This window comes from Pseudopodoces humilis, chromosome 16 (genome assembly GCF_049639895.1).
Source record: "Pseudopodoces humilis isolate 2021_Gansu_Grassland_sample_001 chromosome 16, ASM4963989v1, whole genome shotgun sequence".
Lineage (NCBI taxonomy): Eukaryota > Metazoa > Chordata > Aves > Passeriformes > Paridae > Pseudopodoces > Pseudopodoces humilis.
This window is the reverse complement of record NC_142215.1, coordinates 12,648,107-12,670,677: the sequence shown is the minus strand read 5'-3', so window position 1 is coordinate 12,670,677 and position 22,571 is coordinate 12,648,107. Positions and strand designations below refer to the sequence as shown.

At 35.3% G+C, this 22,571-nt stretch overlaps 1 protein-coding gene across 1 annotated transcript in view; it reads right to left on the bottom strand.

Annotated features, from left to right (window-relative positions):
- The window catches only part of UNC13C (unc-13 homolog C), a 120,647-nt gene that overhangs the window by 68,434 nt on the left and 29,642 nt on the right, over positions 1-22,571 (bottom strand). Inside the window, exons 6-11 of the mRNA XM_088062958.1 lie at positions 18,427-18,646; positions 14,222-14,449; positions 12,168-12,309; positions 5,237-5,406; positions 4,290-4,405; positions 2,721-2,884 (exon numbers count right to left, since the gene is read on the bottom strand). Coding sequence (XP_087919084.1) covers positions 2,721-2,884; positions 4,290-4,405; positions 5,237-5,406; positions 12,168-12,309; positions 14,222-14,449; positions 18,427-18,646 — 1,040 coding nt within the window. The remainder of the gene's footprint in view (positions 1-2,720; positions 2,885-4,289; positions 4,406-5,236; positions 5,407-12,167; positions 12,310-14,221; positions 14,450-18,426; positions 18,647-22,571) is intronic.

The window sequence follows — 22,571 nt, the reverse complement described above, 5'->3', positions numbered from 1 at the left end:
TGCCCAATCACTTTAGACAGGGGTACTTAATCAGGTTTATGGTATGTAGAAACACAGACAAGCATATGTTCCTACTCCAGCATATGCCGTCTATCCACACTTAAAAGGGCCGAGACTGACTATCATTAAGTGGGACTGAAATATTTTATAATAACTAACTTTAAAACAAGTATGAATAATAAAAATTACTTTCAGGCAAGAAGAGCACCTCATTAGCAGCATGCTAAAACTCATGCAGCCTGATGAAGTGCAGACACTCTCTGGGGTCTGGATCCCGGGGTATTAAAGCTTAGTCAGTTTTGCATTTACAAACACAAACATTTTAATTTCCAATGTTACCATGAGACATGCAGTAGAAGTACTCTGCAACTAGATTCTCAAGCAAAAAATGCTTACACAATATTCCTCTGGGCCAAGTGATTACATTCAAATTCTCTCTCTGTTGTATAGTAGAAAATTGCTTTTGTTTTAGTAGGAGATCTTTGTTACCAAATGCAATCTGATAATGCTATTTTCCAAATCAAGAAGCCGTACATTTTCTTCCAGCCACTAAAATTGTTCCAGAAGAAAAAGGTAATCTCATAAAAAGAAATAAAACCAGCTGATAATAGTCCAAAAGAAAATTCCTCATGACAGATATACTTAGTGTCTTCACTACTCTTCTCTCCAAAGTCTGAATTCTCTGAGAGGTGTCTGCAGATGAATCAGCAAAACAACGTATATGAATATCTATTCTTGGTCAAGTATTACTTGAGATTGCATTAATCACTAATTTTATTCCTAACTTAAACAGGCTGGGGATGTCTCCTCAAAAAGGCAGTGCTCATTATTGATATGCAACATTTTAAAATATAAAAGGATGTGGGTATGCGGGCCACAAAATCTTAACTTTTATTTGTTGTGACTACAGATATTGAATTTGCTTTCTCATTACATTTGCCTTCAGATACCAGGTTTGCAGTCAAGAACATGAAGAAAATTTGGGGGAAAATGTATAGAAGAAATCAAGAACAAAAAGAGGACAAGGCAAAATAGGTCAATTAACATGAAATTACTTGGTTAGAATTTTTGAGTAAAGACTCCTGAAAAAAGTGTTGGAGTAATTGCCCAGCTCCATGTTAGAAATTTTCTTACTTTTCATGAATATCTGTACATCGTGTTATTTACTGAGATAAAAAGAAAGTATCCTCTTTATATAAAAATATAACCTGTCAATTTCTTCCACTTTTAAGTACAAAATTTTATATACTCACATCAGTTACGTTGCTATTTTTGCAATGACTTTTGCAACATCTGAATTTCTGAAACTAGTTTCAAACTTTTTCTGGGAAATTTTGCAGTACATGAATACATCAAAAGATGAAGAAAAACATAATTCAAAATAATTTTACAGTTAAGGTTATCTTTCAAAAATATAGTCATGTTATATTGAAATAATCAACTACTGAAGCTACAGTTAAGGCAAAACTAATGCTAAATCAGCCCTTTATTTTTTATGCAAATTGCCATGACAGGCTTCCTTTGGCATTAATAACTCTTAACAACTAACTTCTTCTCAAACCTCAAATTCATTTTGACACACACAGCAGGAATAACTCTATCACTAACATTTTGGAAAAAATGCCATGCCATTTTAAATCAAGTTATAAAACTACAGTACCGGGATAAGTTAATAAATGACAACAATCATACAGAGTTACAGAGAAACTAAACACAGAAACATAAATACACATGAAAGTCAACACATGAATTCTTTCATATGTAGTTTAAATATAAAAAAGAAGGAATCTCAAGTTTCATTAATTCTTGAAGAAAGATCATTAAAAATTCATGTAGTACAAAATACATTCCCTGCTCTTCTATTAGATGAACAATACAATAATTCACAGACAGCTACATTAAGTGAAAGACAAGCTCATTGCAATAGCAGGTGGTGTCATTAAAATACAATAAAATAAAACTTCAATATTTTCAATATTTTTCTGCAATAAAACTTCAGATTTGTATGTACTTTCATACTTACTAGAAGACTCTTCAGGACATAAAGAAATGCAAAAAAATGAGAGATGTTCTGATTAAAAATTCCACAATATCAGGTTTCTATGAGAAAAATCTGTATTTTTTATTTAGAGAACTCATTTGGAGTCCCCTGCTTTTCTACAGTTCCAGCAGAATATAGTCCTTTTCACCAGAAAACATTTTGCTGGATAAATTGAGAACACATGATAGATTTCTCATGTCTCCAGGCCTCTGAGCTTTATGGGGCTGTGTTCTAAGGTGTTCAGAAAGCTACTTCAGAATGGATGATGTAGAAATAGGTCTCAGTACTGTTAAAAATGGTTTGCACTAATTATTTACATATACTATGGAAACCCACTATAGCCATTTCTGCTCTGTAGTCCTAGGAAAGAGTAGAGAGCTTGTAAAACCCTGGTCCTGTTGCATCTGGAACATTAGAAGTATTTCTGAACTGTGCTATATATCAGTATTGTAAGGATTAAGGAATGCATTAGCAGTAATACCAGTCACAGCTTATAAAATGCTTATATTTTAAAGCCACTTCAGATGAGAAGCACTTCAATGAGAATCAGATGTACAAAAATGATAAGAATTTTAAGTCAGGAATGGAAGAGAAACTGTGAATGAAATCACAGAGGCTTGAAATTCCCTCAAAGACACTGTTGACAGCAAAGCAGAAAGCCAACCATGATAATACTTACGTCATAGCTTGATAAATATATTCAATTCCGTAGCGCATTGCAAACTCATCCACAATTTCTTGGGCAGCATCATCGAAGTACACCTTCCAGGCCTCATCGCCCTTCACTTCAGGGATCTTCACCACACCGTTAGACTTAACTTCCGTCAAGTAATGGAACAGATTCTAAAGGTAAAAAATGTTCTGGACATGAAATTTTGGCTGTCAAGAAGCATTCAAAAAAATACATCCTACATATATTAACATCAATACGTTAAGTGTTAGTCCATTTATTAATTGTTTATTTTTCCAAAGACTGCCTCAAACTAGTCAACAGACTTGTGATTTAGCACATTGTATCTCCTTGATATAAAGTCCTGTCTGTTTACTGGCACAGAAGGACTGCAACATAAAATAGTGCAGAAACTTCTCTGTTATATGCCCTTGTTAATGAATGAAATAGTGATGTTGTAATACTTATTACAGAGCGTTTCAATTTGAATTTTATCTGTGACCAATAAATTTCAAATTTATTATTTAAGTTCTTAAGTTACGGGGAGCTAACAGAAATACTGTAGGTGCCCCGCAAGTTGTGCAAGGTGTGCAATAAAGCTTGGATTTAGCACCCTTGGGAGCAAAGCTAGGATTTGACATTCATGGCATTGAATGCTTCTCAGATTGCCTAGCTCCATATGTATCCACAAAATCCACAACTCCATATGAATCTACAAAATCCAACACATTTTATTTCCTATTTTCAGTGACTGAAAAAAACCCCTAAAACTTCAAAATACTTTCAGTTTTGCTAATCAGCTCATAACTGTCTCTTGTATTATCTTACAGCATTGAATATTATCATTTACTTCATAGGTCCAACATTTGCAATTTCAGGTCAAAATCTATCAGCACAAATGCCCTAAAGATCTCATTTTACAAGTGGTGAACAATGGTTTTTGTGGTCACATGCTAGTGGTGAACTTTCAGACATATCTTAGTTATCAGCTTTCAGAAACTACTTTTATTTCCAGAATAGAATTTCTACATGGATAACTATTTGAAGGAAGGGTAATCAATTACAAGGAAAATCTTTCAGAATACACACCTATTTATCAGTGATTTTTTTCAATGTTGACAAAAGCAAACCAGATGAAAGGAAAATTAGATATTATAATATCTTTGTCTTACTCTCCTTTTTCTCACTCTCCAAAATATGAATTACTGTAAAACAGAGGTACTCTTTTACAGTATACTTCTGTAATATATATAGAAATGTTTGTATATTTCTGATGTTAGCAATCATATATCAAAGTGCTAAACCAAAAACAGTAGAAGGAGAGTTTATCTGGCTCAACCTCTTTCTAGCACCTCTTGGCAGGAACAATCTCTTTGTTGGTCTTATATTATTCTGCCCTTGCCTCTTAACCTGATACTTCCTGAGCAATACAGAATGGGAAATCCAAAATAAAGTTGTCTTGAAGTACAGCAGCAGTTATTTGTTTCAGTGTTCTAACGTTTTGTAGACTTTTTTCCTTATCTGTGCAACAACTGAACAGTAATTTCTATACTGTATACTATAATTTCTCCAACATACCTCATGTAGACAGGTGTACTGCACATGATAGGGAGCAACTTTCTCCTCTCCTTCAATTTCAACATTGATTTTCAGTCTAATGGCACCAGAGACAGCCGATTTATCTGTTCGCTTTTCTGAAGAGTGGAAAAAGAATACATTAGTAACTGCCAAGAGCACATGTATGTCATATGAAAAGCTTTCATAAATCATTCAGGTTTAATCTTTTTAAAGCCAGGAAGTCCTGCGGTTGAAGACAAGAATTTTTTTTAGTTTTTAAGTTTAAGTTTTTTAGTTCAAGTTTTTTAGTTCCTCATGTTCAGTCCACAAAATAGAATATCTAACTATGAAGTAAAAATCTTATTTTATCTGCCGTATTCAAACAAGGCTGCGCAGCTATTTATTTACTACTTTCTGCTTTTCAACTGAAATTACTTGAATTTTCTGCCTGATAGCTGTATTAAGTATTGTTATTTTCCTTTAGTTATGAAGACTTTACCAACAACCTGGTATGATGTGTTGATTCTGGTAGGTCTATCACCTCCCTTCCTCTGCTGGACAGGGGGTAGAAAATCTCATGAAAGTCTCATGGGTCAAGAGAAGGATGGGAAGCAGATCACTCACCAATTACTTCCATGGCCAAAACCAGGCTCAACTTAGGTGAAAATCAATTTGTTAGCAGTGACATCAGAGTAGGATAATGAAAAATAAACCCAGATCATAAAACACACCTTCCCCTCACCCATCCCTTCTTCACAGGTTTACTTCAATCCTGATTTTCTCTACTCTTTCCCTGCCAGTGACACAGGGGGCAGTGAGGGTTCTAGTTTTCATTTTTAAATCAACCTGTAATGTTTGATATTTTAGAAGTCATACATTGGTACCAAAGCTACATATTTTGAAGTCACAAAGTTAAAGACAGTAAGACTCTAACTAAATTTGTCTGGAAAAGTCAGTAAGAATCATACCTAAATTATACCATACATCCATTTCTCCACTCAGTGTTCTTACTTCAATGATTGTTTGCCCGAGGAAGTCATCTGATTCCTTTTTGAAATGCTGTTTTACTCTAGATTTGATATCATCATCTTCATCCCATACTCTTACTTTTATTCTGTCTGTAGAGTTATGACATTCACTGGAAAAAAAAAATAAAACACAAAATATGAGTTTATATATAAACTATCTTACTCTTTACTGCTGTCTAATTCATTAAATTCAATCTCCACACACTTGCTTAACTGCACCAAATGTCAAAGCACAAACTGCAACATCCAGAGGAATAAAAGGCCATCCCAGATTGCCAAGGACAAAACTAAAATTACTATATAGATGAGAATTACTATATATAAACAGAATAACTTGATTGAATTATATATACATAGAGGCTGTATTTAGGAATGTCAATAACTGCTCATTAAAATTTTCAATTTGAGATTCATATTTCTTCATGCTATTATTTAACAAATATCTTAGGAAAGATACAGTTAGGTCAGGTTTGTTTGCTTAGAAATACCATGTAGTACATACAGTGAACTACCAAAGCAGTAGTCTGGAATAATACGAAACGCAAGAAAAAATTTAAAGAATATCTCCAGTGTGTGTCAGGAAGCTTTTGTAAAAAGCCAAGAAGTATGCACAAACATCCCAGCAAAAAAAGAAAGGCAATCAGAAAAGCCCAGGAAATTAAGCTGCTTTTTTTAAAAGATACATTAATGTTTCTCAAGACCTCCATTCCCTGGTAAGGAGAAAGAGTAGGGACCAGGCCATGTTCTAAAAAAGTTCTTGTAAATTGAAGTGGCTTACTAACCCCTCCTGGGTTAAGTGGATTTAAGAAACTGCTGCATGGACGAGGGAATGAGGTGGCTTCACTTGCAATCTGCAGAGTACACAGCGGATAAAAATTTTTACTCCCAGTTGCCCCCTGCATTTATGTACACAGAGATTGAAAAGAAACTCTATTACTGCTTATTCTGATAATGCACAATGAGGACTGTTTGCTATTCGCTGGTGAGGGCTTTTGATCATTCTACTGGAGTATCCCAACACTGATTGCAGAGGTTTGGGTTAGTGAAAAGCTTTCTGCTGATGTTTGACTTGTACAGAGCTGACATCAGTTAAATCCATTCCATACCCATGCATCCATATGAAGGATGTTTTTAATATCCATTCACTAGTGCTACAGAAATATTTTATATATTACATATCTTTGTTTACCTTTAAATATGACTCTGAAGCATAGCAGCAAATTTTCATCTTCAGCAGGGCCTTACTTTGACACTTGATTAAGTTTTTACTCAAATTCTATTCCAGACACTATCCCTGCTTAGTGATATGTCTCTGTTTCCAGTGTTAAAACAGTAATACTCCAACTTATCTTCCAAGCAGCACCCCTCAGGGGTATTCTAAGAATTAATTAGTGGTGGTAATGGGCTTTGAAAGTATAAAGTGCTGTAAATGGTATTATTACTGTCAAGGCCAATCAGACACTAAAAATGGCATGCACAGCCTTTACCACACTGTGACATCATTCAGAATCACAGAAATCCTTCTCTCTGTATTCCAGATTTTAACTTGTATATAATTCTGGTAATTGAAATGCACATTTTCTGTGATTAGCAAAATTAATAAAATGCAGTTTCCTTTTGTCTTAAAACTGGCTTCCCTGACATCCTACCAACCACAGTCACCTATTGAATCTCCTCTTATAGTGGGAGTTTTCATAAATTACCTCTTCATGTGAACTCCTGGTATCTGTTATGGGGTGAGCTCATACTGAGGACAGTCAGGATCTCAGCTCTCTCCGACCACATATTTTCAAAGAACATGACAGACATGCTATTTGGCACTCTGTGAAATTTCTCTGACTGACTGATCACAAAATTCAAAAGATATAGGAAGATAGAGATGGATCAAATGAACATCATTGCCTTAAGAAACAAGGCTAAACCCAGAAACCATTAAATTCTCCTGAAATGTAGCTCTCAGTTACTATGTAACATTGCTAAAGTCCTGAATTGCATTTAGCTGTGCACCCAACAGAAATAATAGACAGGGGATTTCTGTAGCGATGTGTATCTGTCACTGGTGAGGTATTTATGTGACCCTCATCACCATACCTGTGCTTTAAATAGAAATCATATTCCTGCTTTGATTCTCTGGCAGATGCTGCATATAAAAAGTCACTGTGTACTTCAGCACAAGCATATTTTTATTCTCCTGAGACAACACAAATTTCCGTCTGATATACACTTAGCTGATTAAGAAACAATTATTCAGATGGTCAAGATGACTGTACTGTTCCCTGATATCCTCAGTTGTCCACAACATCCTTTTCTCCTTTAATCTTTAAACTAATCTCTAGGTTAGTGAGACATGGCGAGACCTGGCAGAATCAATGTGTTAACTCGTGTTCATCTTTGTGTCAAAACTTCAGCACAGAGTCAGCTGTATGTTTGTAATGTTTCTGTGCAAGATCACAAAAATAGCATGGATTTGTGTTTAAGTACTGAAGAGTGGATGAACAAACATTTCCTCCTGGCCTGCCCAGTGGCAGTGTGACTGCAGGGAGATTTCCTGCTGAAGTTACAGAGCTGTCTCTGAATGATCCTACTTACCTGCCCAGACTCAGAAGCAGCCCTATGTAATGACATGCATGTTCTGCTTTAGTCACTGCTAACATCTGTCCAGAAGCTCTGGATGGAATTCCTACTTTTGTTTACTCCAGGATAATCAGCCCAGGGAATTAAAGGCTAGACAACATATGCTAGTTTCAGTGTTTCTCTTCTAGCCACTGTGCTTTATATGCTCAGTAAAAGCATTCACAGAAGTGTGATACAGGAAGATGAGAAATGAACTGTTCTCTAGTACTCATAGAATGAACGTACTGATACTTCTGAAAACTAGAGAAGCTGCAGTCTACCCAGAGATGCAAGACAGAAGAGACAGTTTTAATAATTTACCAACAATCTGGCAACACTGCATTACTTCTGCATTTCCAGAATGCCACACAGACATGAAATAATCCTCACGGAATTCCAGCTTAGTCTAAGGGCTAGAGTAATAAAGCTGTATAATAAAGTATCTTTACAACAGAACCCCAAAGTAAATTTAGTATTAGATGCACTGGCATGACCTGATTGTACATCTCCTCTATGAGATCTGCTACCAGTGTTAAAATGACAACTTAGTGATACTGTGGTACCACCAGCAAGTTCAGGAAGCCACTTATTGCTATTATTGTCCCTCATGTTTATTATTATTGCCATTAGTGCAAGCCAGAATCAGATCCATACCATTCCACTTTGTTCTTAGGTGTTCACAGACAGTTCCACGGTCCCTCATGGAATCTCCCAGATCTTCATTAACCCCACTGTTGGCAAACCTATTCTGAAGTGTGGTTTAAACCTCTCTAAATGTAATTTGTGGCTGTTACTTCTTGTTCTACTATAACAGTAAGCATGGAAAATAGATTATTCCTTTCCTCTTTGCAGGAGAAAGGATGTGTTTAAAGACATCCTTACCTCCACTACTTGTCTCTTCTCTAGTCTGGACAGTCCCAATTCTTTAGCAGTGTTGTCACGGGCCATGCTTTCTGATAAAGTAGAATGAGACTAATTATGCTTTTTCTTGCATTATTTTACTCTGTCATAACAAAAAAAGAGTTGTATAAAATTAATCTGGATTGACAGCAGTTTGAAAAAAAGACTCAGACCATGCACGCTGTACTCTGAAAAACATTATCACTGAGCACACAATTTATCATTGCAATTGCTTCTTAGAGGTGTTCTGCTCTCTTGATTTGGGCTGAGGCTGTGAGATACAGTTATTTTAATTAGCAGAATGTCTCTCAGAAACTTGGCTGATTATTGAAGAATTTTCAGAATGGATGAATCTAGTAAACTAATGTGTAGGTTTTTTACTCAATTTGTTTTATGTAATATAAGCCTTTGTAATATACTCTTGCTTAGGAGGCAATCCTTGAGCTATTTCAACAATTCTGGCAAAACTGTGTTGAGATATCACTGGAAAATGGAGCACCATTTAATCAGTTAACCAGTCATGTTATCTTTAGGTACAGTGAAGACCATGTTTTTTAAAAACCAGTTCAGCTGATCAAGAGTGTATAAAATAACAGCTGAAAGGGACTTTGGTGAAAAAAAAGTTCTTTTGGCCACTGACAGTAAATATTGCTTTAAATGAATCCACTAATAATTTATTTCAAAATAAATGTGTGGGTGCTCTGCCTTAAAGTAACTCTAAAGAAAGAACATGTACAGCTGGATGACTGAAATCAGTTTGAACAAATGTTTTCATGCACTGAAGGTAGCAGTATCAATCCAATGAAGGTATTTATTAGAGCCCTTATGCCATCTTAGTGGCAGCCAAAATAGGAAAAATAAATAATGTAAAATAATCATCCAGTTATTTTAAAGACCTTTGTATTATACAATTGTATCTGAGGTATTTCTGAATTGTCAGAGGAAATGTGGTACCTGCAAAGTCAGCAGGGCAATTTGAGCATGGTGCTAGCCTAGACAACACTGTCAGAAAAAACAGATTTCTCTGTATTTTAGCAATCAACTGTTGAAAATAGTCAGGAAAAGAATTAGAGTAGACTTTTATTATAATGCATCAATCTAAAGGTTTCTACATAGCTGAGAACTATACAGTCAAAATATATCTTCCTGTAATTAAAAAAAAAAAGTAAATACAGTCCCTTTTTCCTGTACTTGACACCACACTCAACCAGAAAAAGAAGGTGACAGCTGCAGGACTCTTCCTCTGCTCTAGCATTGACAGAAACTCCCCTATCTCTGACGTTTCATTGAAAAAGCCCCCAAAACTTCTCTGTTATCTCATTTCTAATAATACCAGGAGAAAGGATCAAAGCCCTTAGCACCTATGTTGCATTCATTAAATGAACATCTGCTGGCCTATTTACTTCTCTACCTTGTGCACCAAAAAGCTCTATTTTATTTATGCTTCATGAGGTACCCTGTTAAAATCTATGCCAGTGGCCCATGGCCTTTTAGCAGAGGGTCAGACTACATTTTGTTAGAAACATTCTCTCACTGTTACCATACAATCATATCTGGGTTAAGTGTGGTTCTATGAACTAGAGCACTGCCCTCACTCCATGTGGTATGGCAGAGCAAATGCACAGAGGGGAGCCAATGTTTTTTCCAAGTCCTTGTTTTGGAACAGATGGGAAGATTTAAAAACATGTTTTGGTATAAGTAAGTATAAGACTGTAAGATTTTTGAGACATCTTATTTTTGCATTTTATAATTTAAAAGTTATAATGATTGTTAATATTAGATTTTAAACAAGATTTAAATATCAATTACTGCTAATAGAGCCTAATTTAGATAATATTTCCTGAGTCAATTAAATAGTTGTATTGATCTACTTTAGATTTAATCTTCTGGTTAAACATTTATAGTTTATTTAATACAATTTAGAATTTCTCCTATACTTTTGCAGTTGAAATCCAAAACATTAAATCCGTCAGGGAGATTATTTCAGAAAGCACATGTACTATAAAAAAGGTTGGAAAATGTATTTAGTGCAAGACAGTTGCTCAGGAGGTTCATGCTATGGTAAGGTTTGGGAGGGGGGTATAAATTTTATTCCTAGGGCAGCAGATAATGATAATATTTAGTGCTGGGAAAAAAAAAAAAAGAAAAGAAAAAAAGATTAACATATTTTCAAGTTTCCAGGGATTTTATTGTAGCCCTGCTCACATCTTTGAGAAACTACATTCAACAAAATTCCTACAAAATTTGCTGAATTACTCATCCAATTTTTAACATTACACAATCCCTACAATTAAAATGCAAGAAAGCAATTAATCTCCTACTTTAGGTCACTCAAAGACATTCAGTGATGGATGACACTTCAACTGTTACCAGAGTAACACAGTTAACTCAAAAAGAAAATGCTTCCTGGAGAGAGGAAGCTCGTAAAAAGTTTCTAGGTGTCTGTTTTCTCTGAAATACTTATTCATTTCTAGTACAAGTACATTCTAGTACAAGTGTTTGGAACTGTGAAAGGAATAGCATTCATTGTTTAATTCAGCTGGATTTTCTAGTACCTTTTCCAGACAAATAGAAGGAGCATCTTGGACCAAAACCCTTTCAAACTCTACTGAAACAATAACCTTCTCCTCAGTGAGGTAGCAGGTTTTGGTCAAAAACCAGGCAAGTCCTAGATAATAAGAAGGTAACCTTATGACATTGCCCCTTCTCAAAGGAAACAGGGCTCTATTTCAAATGCCTGAACCCTCACAGAAATTGCTTGCACAGTTTATGTAGATAGGAACAGAGACAACTTTTTCCCCGCTTTACAGGAGGAAAGAAATATGAGAATACACTAAACAATGCCATTGTACCATATCCTCCACATCTGACTTTTGGACAATACTCAGTATTCTAAAAGTATGGACATTACAAACACACCAACCCTGTGCCTGGAGCACACCAGTAACTACTGAACTCCCCAGTCACACCTCAGAGAATCACAGTGTCAAATAAAAACACATTTACCTTGCACGGTCAGTGTCTGACACATAGGAAAGCATTTCTAATGACAATAATTGGTGTGTAAGGCTGAAGCATGAAAACTGTTACTTATGTTCTCTTAAAGATAAGACCAATTAGACACCACCAACAGATCCCAAAGATGACTTAATTATAAGCTGCACGATCACTATCAGATAAAGCCACAATAAATTTCAATGCTCTCTCCATTTAGAACTTGCTAATTTGCTGTGAAAATGCATAGTACAGACAAAACATACAGACATATCTTCAAATTAGCTAATATTTCACTTGGTAGAGTTATATTACCCAAATGCAGATTTAAAAAAAAAAAAATAACAGCATTTTCTATACTTACAAATAGAATTTTTCATCCCATACTGGATTCAAGTTTCCAAAAATAGTTTTTGTTCTTCGCTTGTTTTTGCCAACTTGCACTGTAACATAAGGGTCACTTGAGCCAGTTTTGTCCTTAGCCTGTAAGCCCTGAGCACAAAGAACTGCGACAAAAGGAGAGAAATGTGCTTTAGCCCTCATAGCCTTTATTGCCAAGGAGTAAATGAGAGTGACAACAGCAACAGGAAACAAAGGCCTCAAAGTGAGGGTTTGTGAAGGAAAGGTTTCTGCACTATTTTCCCAATGTCTGTAACTCTGGAGACTGACAAGGCTTGTCTAACTACCCTTCTAGACTGTATCATATCTTAAAATATAGTTTAATAGCGTAATAAATATAAAGATTCACTACTGAGCACCAAACAAATACTTTTCATGCATAATTCAAATACTTTTCTCAAACTTTGGTTTAATCAAAATTGCAAGGAATTGTTGTATAACTTGTCTTGAGTCTGATGGTTCACTAAAATTCCCTGCCCCCCCCCCCCAAAAAAAAAAAAATTTCCAGAATTTCTTCAAAGATCCAACATTTCCAAAGGAAAACCTCCAATAATATAAAAAATATGCCCTGTGGTTTATGGAACTAAACATGATGGGCATGGCTATCATTTGTCATTTGTTCTTTTAAGAGCTGAAACATGATTTTTATAATATTTTTTATACTACCACAGAAAGGGTGACAGTTCAGATTAATTATAATCAAGTCTTTATGTTTTTGCTATCCTTTATGAGAGTTAATGTGGGTGTATAGCTAATAGATATGAATTTAGTGACAAATATAAATACATAGAATTTGATTTTCCACCATAATTCATGTAAGTGGAAATCTCAGGAGAAAGAACTGTCAAAAAGCAGCCTACCAAAGCCAGAGAACTGCAGCTAAAATGCTTGCTCTGGCTCTTACCATCCAGCAGCAGTTGGCTTTGTTATTTTGCACATATTATTGAAATCATCTCAGTGGTAACATTTAGTTAACATTCTCTAATGTCAATCATTTTGGATAATGAAGCTCCCTTGGCGTGCTCAGGAGAATGATTACCTAAAAATGGCACCTTGCTCTGCAGATCAGCTCTCGGTGTGGGTTCAGTTGTATGTGCTGACTTCAGAGGAAGAAGTAAAATTCTGCCATTCTTTAACACATCCAATTTCTGAAAGCACTCTTAGGACTGAAATAACATTTTGTCTTCACCATTCACTCTAAACCCACATGGAAACTTTTAGAAGGCAAGGAAGCATCCCTTTCCTATTTATGCAGTAGAATTAAGGGACAGCCTAGCAAAAAGTCTTCAAGGATTAAATTGTATGTATTATACTGGCCTGAACACAAGACAGCCTTCAGTATCCTTTAGAAGTAGAATTAAAAATAAACATATGAATTAAACATGCCCCTAGTGCTTGGTGACAGTCCCAAAATTCCACAATTATTCTTTAGAGTTTCATGCACCACTTCTCAACCTTCAGAATAGCCTCTGTTTATGCTGAGGTTTTAATTCAAAAACTGAAATGGCAAAGTCAGAGCTGGAAATCTTCATGAGCAACCAGGCTAATGCAGTTGGAAGCCATCTGGAATATGTTCAGAGTGAGCAGAATTATGCAACATCAGCATCACTAAAACGAAACACACCCCTAGTCAAGCAAAGTGAATGGATAATAAGTTTCAAACCACTGGGATCTGGAATTGCATGCTCAAGTGTTTTGTTTAATCACTCAAAGCCTGTTTTTTTGTGAACTTTAACTCTCGCAGTTGGAGCAAAAAGCTCATCATTAGCACAGGAGATATTGGTAGGAGGTAGAGGAGATACACTGGTTTTACTCATCTTCCTTCCTAGAGCAGTAGGATATAAAGTGGTTTTGGCAACTTAAAACTCGACTCTTGCAGTTGGCATCCTAAAAATTCAACTGTTTGTAGAGGCACCAAGTATACAATTGAACACACAGTCCAAATCTACTTATAAAAAAATCTTGCTCCTGAACCAGGGGAATAGGCAAGAAAGAGCTCTTAGAACAGAAGAAAATTACCTGTGATAGTTATTTTTGCTGACCATTTGGATGTTCCATCCAAAACACTTTGTTTTGCTGCTTTTGTATATTGTACAAAATCTTCTTTAGAAATATTAAACATTTCCTGGATCACTTCAAACACCTCTGGTCTATTTTTCTCTCTAATCTTCATTCTTTCTTTCATAGCACTAATAATATTCTGTGTTTTGTCTTCTGCACCATGTTTGGAACTTTTCTCGGCTGCTCCTGAAATGAGAGAAAAGGTCACCACAGTTATGGAAAATTCATTTTTTCTTACTCCCCTGTAGGATCTCCAGTCAGCTCTTGGTACAGCAGCACCTGAAGGAGATTTTTGTTTCACCCAATTAGTATTTCATATATATTCTTTGTGATATCTAAAATTATAAGTTGATTTTGTTTAACATGAGGGATTAATATTCACCTTTTTATACATAAAATTATTTATCAAATCAATATTATTCAGTGCCAATCAGTACTGTGGAAACATCTCAACATGCATACTAAGCATAAATTTGTGATCTCAAAACTCAATCATTAGACACCATACCTGTGGTATTAAACTTAGAGACTTTGGAAAAGAGAACCTTTCCAAGAAAATAATATATCACAGGTATGGAACAGAGAGGCTCCCCTCTCCAATTAAAGGGTCATTACTGATAATTTCAGTAAGTATATGAGGGTGGTAGAAGAGATCAAGAGATATTATCTGTGTGAGAATACTTCTAGACTGTGTTAGCTTGTGGTGGCACGTTAGGCAGAAAATAATCAGGTAACTTTTTGGGGACATCGTAACCACTACAACATTTATTGGTTTAAATTGAAGAAAGAATTATTTTAAGACGACCAAGCTGTTACAGATCTTGTTCAAAGTTCTTTTCGGAAGAGCTCTGGAGAGATTTCTCTAACTGATCTTAGAGGCCCTTCCAAAAACAAAGTGAAGTTCACCTTATAAAATGTCCTTTTTCTGTCAGAGGAAAAGGTTTCTGATCAATGCCTCTACAATATATTCTTGATAAAATCTCGAAGATCAACCTTGCAGTTGAGTGTGAGAAAAGAAACATCAGACTTGTATGATCAGAATGGTAGGAAGCAAAAAATTTAAATTCCTGCGGTGCTAAACAGGCTATTTCAACTCTTGATGAGATTAACATATAAAGCAAGATAGAGAAACACTAGAAAATTTATAATCAATGACACACTGCCACTTGCTATAGGCATTGCTGAATTTTGGCTCATGCTGTTAAACACTACTCAAAATCTTGTGGCACTGAATGCCAGAATCATCATCATTAACAGAAGTAAGTACTTCACTCTTCCAAAAAGTCATGAAAACATCATCTAACTAGCCATCCTCAAATCCTGGGAGGATTAAAATATTATTGTTACTTTTAGAGGACTAGCAAAATTAAAACAAAATACTTTCAAACAATTTGTTGCGCAATTATAATTTGGATATTTCAACACTGAAGAAGCATAGAGTTCCTTGTTCACAATACCATCAAACACCTATATGTTCTTTATGAAGGAGTTTTTATTGAGGCACTCAGCTCACAATGACTAAAGAAGAAATTATCAACTCTATAGAGCTGGAATGGGTCCTCTTTCAGCATAAGATTTCAGTGAAGTGTTACAAACAAATATTATATGCTTCGTTTTCTTCAGTTTTCAATGTGTCTGAAGGTTTCTTAGCACATTGGAGGGCAACTGATATCTATGTATAGAGAGAGATGTAGAGGGAAGGCATAGTGCTATAAGACTGGAAAAGCTTGGGCTGAAATACCAAATAGCAGTGATCCCAGACTGCCAGAAGGTTGAATTATGTAGCTTCTTCAAGGAGTTTTCCATGGCTACTACATCTTGAGAAATCTTGAAAATCTCTTGGTCAGAGTACCTAATCTTTTTGAATATGGAAGACCAAAATTCTAGTGATTAAAAATTACCCAGACTGAAAAATTAGGAACAAGTAGAAATAGAATTATGTGCTACCATGAAACAAAATATCAGTTAAAAAATTCTCTAGTTTTAGAGAATTATATTTTATTACAAAAGATATGATTGCTGAGCTGCCTGGAAAACACAATAGGTCATTCTTAAAAGATGCAGGAGGGAACTTTTCATTTTCTGCCCTTCCTTAAAAAGTAGAAATACAACATAACTGAATGACAAATATTGGATACAGTCTGAATGGCAGTAACATATTCCTGTTAGAAACCTTGCTTGTTTTTGAGACATCACAGATAAAACTGAAATATGTTTTAAAATATAACTTGCTTTAAGTAAACAACTTTATACTCATTTATTGCAACTAGTTTTATATCCCCTATTGCTGACAACCTCTACTGCTGTCCATCAACAACTTTTTTCATGCAGTATTGATCAAACTAATTAAGACAATAGAGTAACTTACATTGCCCAGGAAGTTAACAAGATCTTTTTGCCCTAAGGACTGATAGAAACTCAACATGATTGAAATCAATTCTAATTTAATATTGCACCTAGTACTAGAAAGGGGTATCTTGTTGAAGATGAGAGAGCTAATGAAAGTGTTACTGTTTTTTTCCTAAATCTAATTTAGAACAAGTTTATATATTGACCCTAATGATCTTGAGATGTGAATTAATTTCTACAGTCTACATTAGAAATCATTATAGATTAAAAAAAATAAATCACAGAAGTTTGAAGGCCAATACATCCTAATGATTATGAGATGAGCAAAAGGATGACTATGATAAAAATAACTGTACTTCATTTTATGACACTGTTAGCATCAGCTTTCTCAGAAATAGAGGTTTAACCAGTCGGTCAACTCATTTTTTCAGTGGAAAACAAGGAACATAAAATTTTCTAAGTAGTATACTATGAACACTGAAAAATTAATCTGTTGCAAAAAATACAACAGGATGCTCAGAAACTTTTGCATCCTAATGAGAAGAGTGGGATCCCTTATGTATGTTAAATGTTTTAGCTGTAATTTGTCTTTTTGAGGTTTTACTCTTTTAAGACTCAATGTTCAATGTTTTCAAAGTGTTCATACTACAGCTGACTGACAATCTTATTTATTTTTTGCATGCTCTCAGACTTATCATTCTATATAATATAATATCTGTGAAAATTCATCAAACACATCATGGCACTCTGAATCATTTTTTAATGCTTTTTTTTTTTTTTTTTTTTTTTTGGCTGGTGGTATGGGCCAGAGGACAACAGCCTAGTTTCAACCATAGTGCAGAATCACAATTAAGCAGTTAGGGAGTTTGATTTAGAAATTCATCACTGATTTTTTTTCTCCATGGGGTCAGCTGTTGTGGGAAATTTTAATTAATTCCTGAGCAGTAGAAACCTTGAGCATCCATCCCTTGTGATAGCTTCTCACACAGAGAACACAGTGTAAAGAACCAAGAACTGAGTAGTTCTGATAGAACTGATATCTATGGAGTTTTCCCACATGTAGAATCTCTGGAACATATCAACAGTGAACAGTGTTGAATAGCTCCAGAGTATGGAATCCCATTCCATTCCAAAATCAGAATATCAGAAAACCTGTAGGTCTTGATTTTCTATTGCTTAGCATCTTGTATAATAATTGTGTTATAATTTAAGAACTGTTTAAATACAGCTGATATATTTTCACAGGATGGGGCATGGTGGCTGGATCTAAGCTGAGCAAGGAAAAAGCAAAGGTTGTTTTGCCTTAATTCCAGTGCCAAATGGCTTACTGACTAATTTTTCTTTCCCTTACACATAAAGAGTTTAGTATTTTGAAGGGACAAGATCCTACTTACTGTTCCATATTTTTGACTAATATATAGCACATCAATATGACTACAGTAAGTAGTAGGAATATTTTTGAATATTTCCTTTGACCTTTTTTGTGTTTTGAGTTAAGTAAAACAAAGAGGGTTTACGTCAAGTAAAAAATTGCTCCAGATATTGCCATAGGCAGTGGAAGGTAAATAATTCACTAATGCTGGCAAGCATTATTTTGTAAATGCCCAGCAACATTTGACAGATTTCAAGGACAAAAACAAAACTAACAGTAGGTTTTCCATAAAACTTCTGGCTAGCTTCTCAATTAAGGAGCAGCAACACATCTTCACTGATTTTGGGTGATCTGGTCCCTCATTTCAAGCAATTGCTGTGCATACACAGAAAATCAAAAGGTGTGAATTAATACAGCACTTCAGCTGTCATGAAATACTCACTTTGCAAACAGTCAGCATTTAGGAGGTCTTGGCACTTCTCATGGCATTTGACACCACATTCAGTGCATCTCATGCCTTGTCTGGCTATGCCCCAAAGGAGGCCTTCACATTCATAACAGTATGTGGGAGTTGTAGCTGTCCAAATTTCAAAGTTATGAGGTGTAGTTGATGATATTGGATAGATCAAAGCCTGCAGAGTCTTCCTGAAGACATGCATTTTCTGTTGGGCAAGGAAAAAAATACTTCAGGTTTATTGTTTAACACAAGTGAACTGTTTCTAAACTATATGCCATTTACACTTAAAATTTTACAAAATATCAGAATATACATAGAAGCATAAAATAATTTGCAAAATCCTGATTCACTCATTTTGCTTTACACTTTGAAAAGAACTCTGCATGACTGTGTTGTCTGATTACACAAACAGTAAAGTTGCAATCAAGTTACTCAATTAACACATAGTCTTTTATATATATTTTTATAATTTGAGGCAGAAAAAAACCACCAATTTTTACATTCATTGGGGCATCTTAAGTAGCTAATTAACATTAATTCTGAATATTTGAATACTTCCTATAGGGACTTAGACACACTGCACAAAATGCCCAATGATTATATACAACACTATAATACCAGGTGTCTATATAATCTCATCAAACAAAAGCAAGCCAATTGTAAATCATAAAATTTCATTTTATCTATATTCCTATAACAGCATACTTACTGCTTCATTTTTAAAGCAAAGTTGCTTTTTACTATAGACAAGAATTATCCAGTCTCAAAATTCCAAACCCATTTCTTGGACTGTTTTGGTTTAAGACCCATGACAAGCTCTATTACAAGAGCAGTTATTGGCTTTTTGCTGATTGTACCGTAACAACCTCAGTCTCAGCTCCTTAGTGTTTAATAAAATGAAAACAAAGCAGTGCCAGTAGTTTGTACACCAGAGCTTGGCTTATATGGGCACAGTGCTCTTGACTGTTTGTTTGAACTTTTTTTCAGGCATCCTGGCCTTCTAGGTCCAGGCAATTTATTGGGAATAAGAAGAGCTCAGCAGCTGTAAGGCAGCACTTTGCACCAAGCTTAGGCTGTTTGTGTCTTTTTTAGGGATGAGTGTTCACTAAACACGCACATGACTGCCATGAATGTATTAGAAGTTCTAGATTCATCCCCTTATAAATGAATAATTGTTTCTTTTAGAAGGAAGAAACCACATTATAAAACAAATCACAGTGGGATATTTCTGAAATATGTCTGTCCTACCTTGTCCTCCTCTGGTGTATATTATGCAAGGTAGCTCTAATGCTGGCTATACAGCTGTAGCAAGGGAATAAGATTTTGGAATTTGTGTGGTTTGTCTATTTTTGTTTTAACATCACTGCCACAGTTCTGACAGTATAGGAAGCAAACCAAACTTACTCAGTTAAGCATTTGTTAACACTCCCTTATCTTTAATAGCCAGCTGTCGCAATTGTATGCCAAATGGAAGGTATTAACCTGTCTAAAAATATGCTGACATTCTTGGTTTTATGTACCTGCATCTCTACTCAAACTTGTGAGATATTCTACTAATAATAGACTGTCTGATAAAAGTAAAATATTCTATTTGTGTGCATATCTGCATAATGTTGCAGAGAGTGAATCAGAGGACTTTTGCTACCATGGGAAAACCAGTACCACGTAGCCATATGGTAGCCACTGCTTCAGAGTCAAGCACGAAAAATACCAAAACCAAATGTTAGGTAGCTTAGGCTGCAACAGCTCTTACTGAAGTTAGTAGTTACTGCTAAAAACAATATCCATCCTGTAAAGTCTGGCCAAAGATATATGGTGAGATATTTCATGGACATTTGATCTGAACACATCTGAGAACGCTGTAGAATTGAACTAAGAAAAAAACCCCGATACAGCAGGAAAGACTAAAACAAATACTGAATTGCTCTCCAGGGTGCTTCTTAGCTTATCCTAATAAACTTCCCTGAAAGCAAGCAAAGGTGTATACCAGTTTGATTTGGCAGACCCTAAGAACTGTGATAGTAACCTAACTCTGGCCACCTAACTCTGGGGAACTAATTTTTTAACATTACTCCACTTTTGCCTTCCATGTTACAGGGACCAGAAAAGAAACTTTAAAACAACCTAAAGTGAATTTATACAGCTTGCTGAGGAATTGGATTTCTCAGAAACCACTGATTACCATCTCCCATTCCTGAGCTCATGTAGCCTCAGTACAAATCTTGCCCTTTCACCCTGTCCAGCTTCAATATTTTTCACATTATAAATACTTTTAGAATTTTGCCAGTAACTTTTACGTTTTTCTGAAATGTCAGTAAGTAATGAAATTTACCCTCAACAGGCCTGAAAATAAACATTTGAGGGTAAACAAAGTTTTCAGCTGAAAGACACAGTCTGTAGATTGGTTTTGTTGCTGAACGTGTTCTTTCCCCTGTTGTTAATAAAGAAAATTGCAAAGGAGAATTTTATTTCTCTTACTGTCTAGAGGCTTCATTTCTATTAATCTCCTCTGTTTAAATGTTTTTGTTATGTGAATTACAGAGCATAACAACATGGCACTAATAACCTCCAATATAGCTATACAACTAATAATTGGTTTGGCAACATTTAGCACTACCAATATATAGGATAATTATTTAGTTATCTGCTTATCCTCTGAAGGGAAATTTATTTCTATCATATACTATTTGAAATACTTGTCTATGTCATTGATGTATAATTTTCAAAAATGTATAGTTCTTGGTTCAACAAAGCAATTGAATGGGTACCCCTATGAAAGCATATAAGTAAAATGCTGACAATGTCTTTGGATCTGTGCTTGAGAACACACAAACTCACTGTGCCATGAGTGTGTTGTACCAAAAAAGATAGCAGTGACAGGTGGCAAAGCTCAAAGCCTTAACCTCAGGGTGTAATTTTTTGAGTAGGTGGCACTTGAGTTTAAATAAAAGGCGTTAGTTCAAAGAAATTTCATTTCATAGTAAATCTGATCAGCCACATAACCCACACCCACCAGAGTCACCAATATTCCCTCTAGAAAAATTTGAGGGATGGTAAAAACTAGAAAAGCCTTAAGAGGAATAACTTGCCCAAAGGGGATCTTTTTTCCTTAACTTTCATTGGTGACCCCATTTCTTCATCTGCATTTCACATCTTCATTTTGTGGAGAGTATCTGGAGACTTCTTTTATGCCTGAAAACCCTTTTTGTTTTCAAATCTTGCTCATCAGTGTAACGATGCCCTAGGTTATTAAATTTGGCTGTCTACTTGGAGAAGTAGAAAAATAGTGCCTATCCCTTGTTTTAAATATCTTGCAAGAAGCTTTACTGGTTGTACTCTTACATTTGTCTGTGAAAGAGCAATCCCTGCCCCTTGGTATGTGTAGTGAGGTCTGGCATAGGACTGGCTTCTCTTATTCACCTCTACTCTGAATTAGCCTTTTACATTTTCTCATCAAATGAACTTTCATGTGTTTATTTTGCTGTCATTTGCTGTCTGCCCTTGGACTTACATTTTTATTTCAAGATTTCTTAAGAAATAACTAACTACTTCTGGTACACTGTTTTTCATATGGCATGGCTCAAACAGAGGCAAAAGGATATAGAGTTATAAAAATACATTCAAATGAATTTTCCCTTTCAATTTCTCCTGAATCAGAGTTCAGTAGTTACTTTGGTTGATGCAAGCATTGGAGACATGTTTGCACTCAGCTGCTCACTGGGATTTGCTGCCTTTTTTTTCCTCCTGAACAGGACCATTTATGTAAGAACCTCTAAGGGCAGTCCAAATTATTCTTTCTTTTCCTGCATTTGTTGGCAATTAATATTATCTCCAACACTTGCAACTCTAGCCCTTTAAAGTCAGAGCCTGGTCGTTTTTACATGAGAGGAGGCATGTAAATTAACGGATGAATCTATAATTTTTTTCATAAAAGGTAGTAATACTTATATACAATGTGGTTTGTTTAGTAAACATCTTTTAGTAAAGTACATGGAGTATTTTAGGGTCTTTTACTGAATTCAGTTATTTTGGCACAAACTATAACAAAGTTGAAAAAACTCTTTTATTTTGTAGCACCTGGATGCCCTAAGTTTTTCTTCTGTAATTTTCCCTCAGCCTTGAACTGTTTC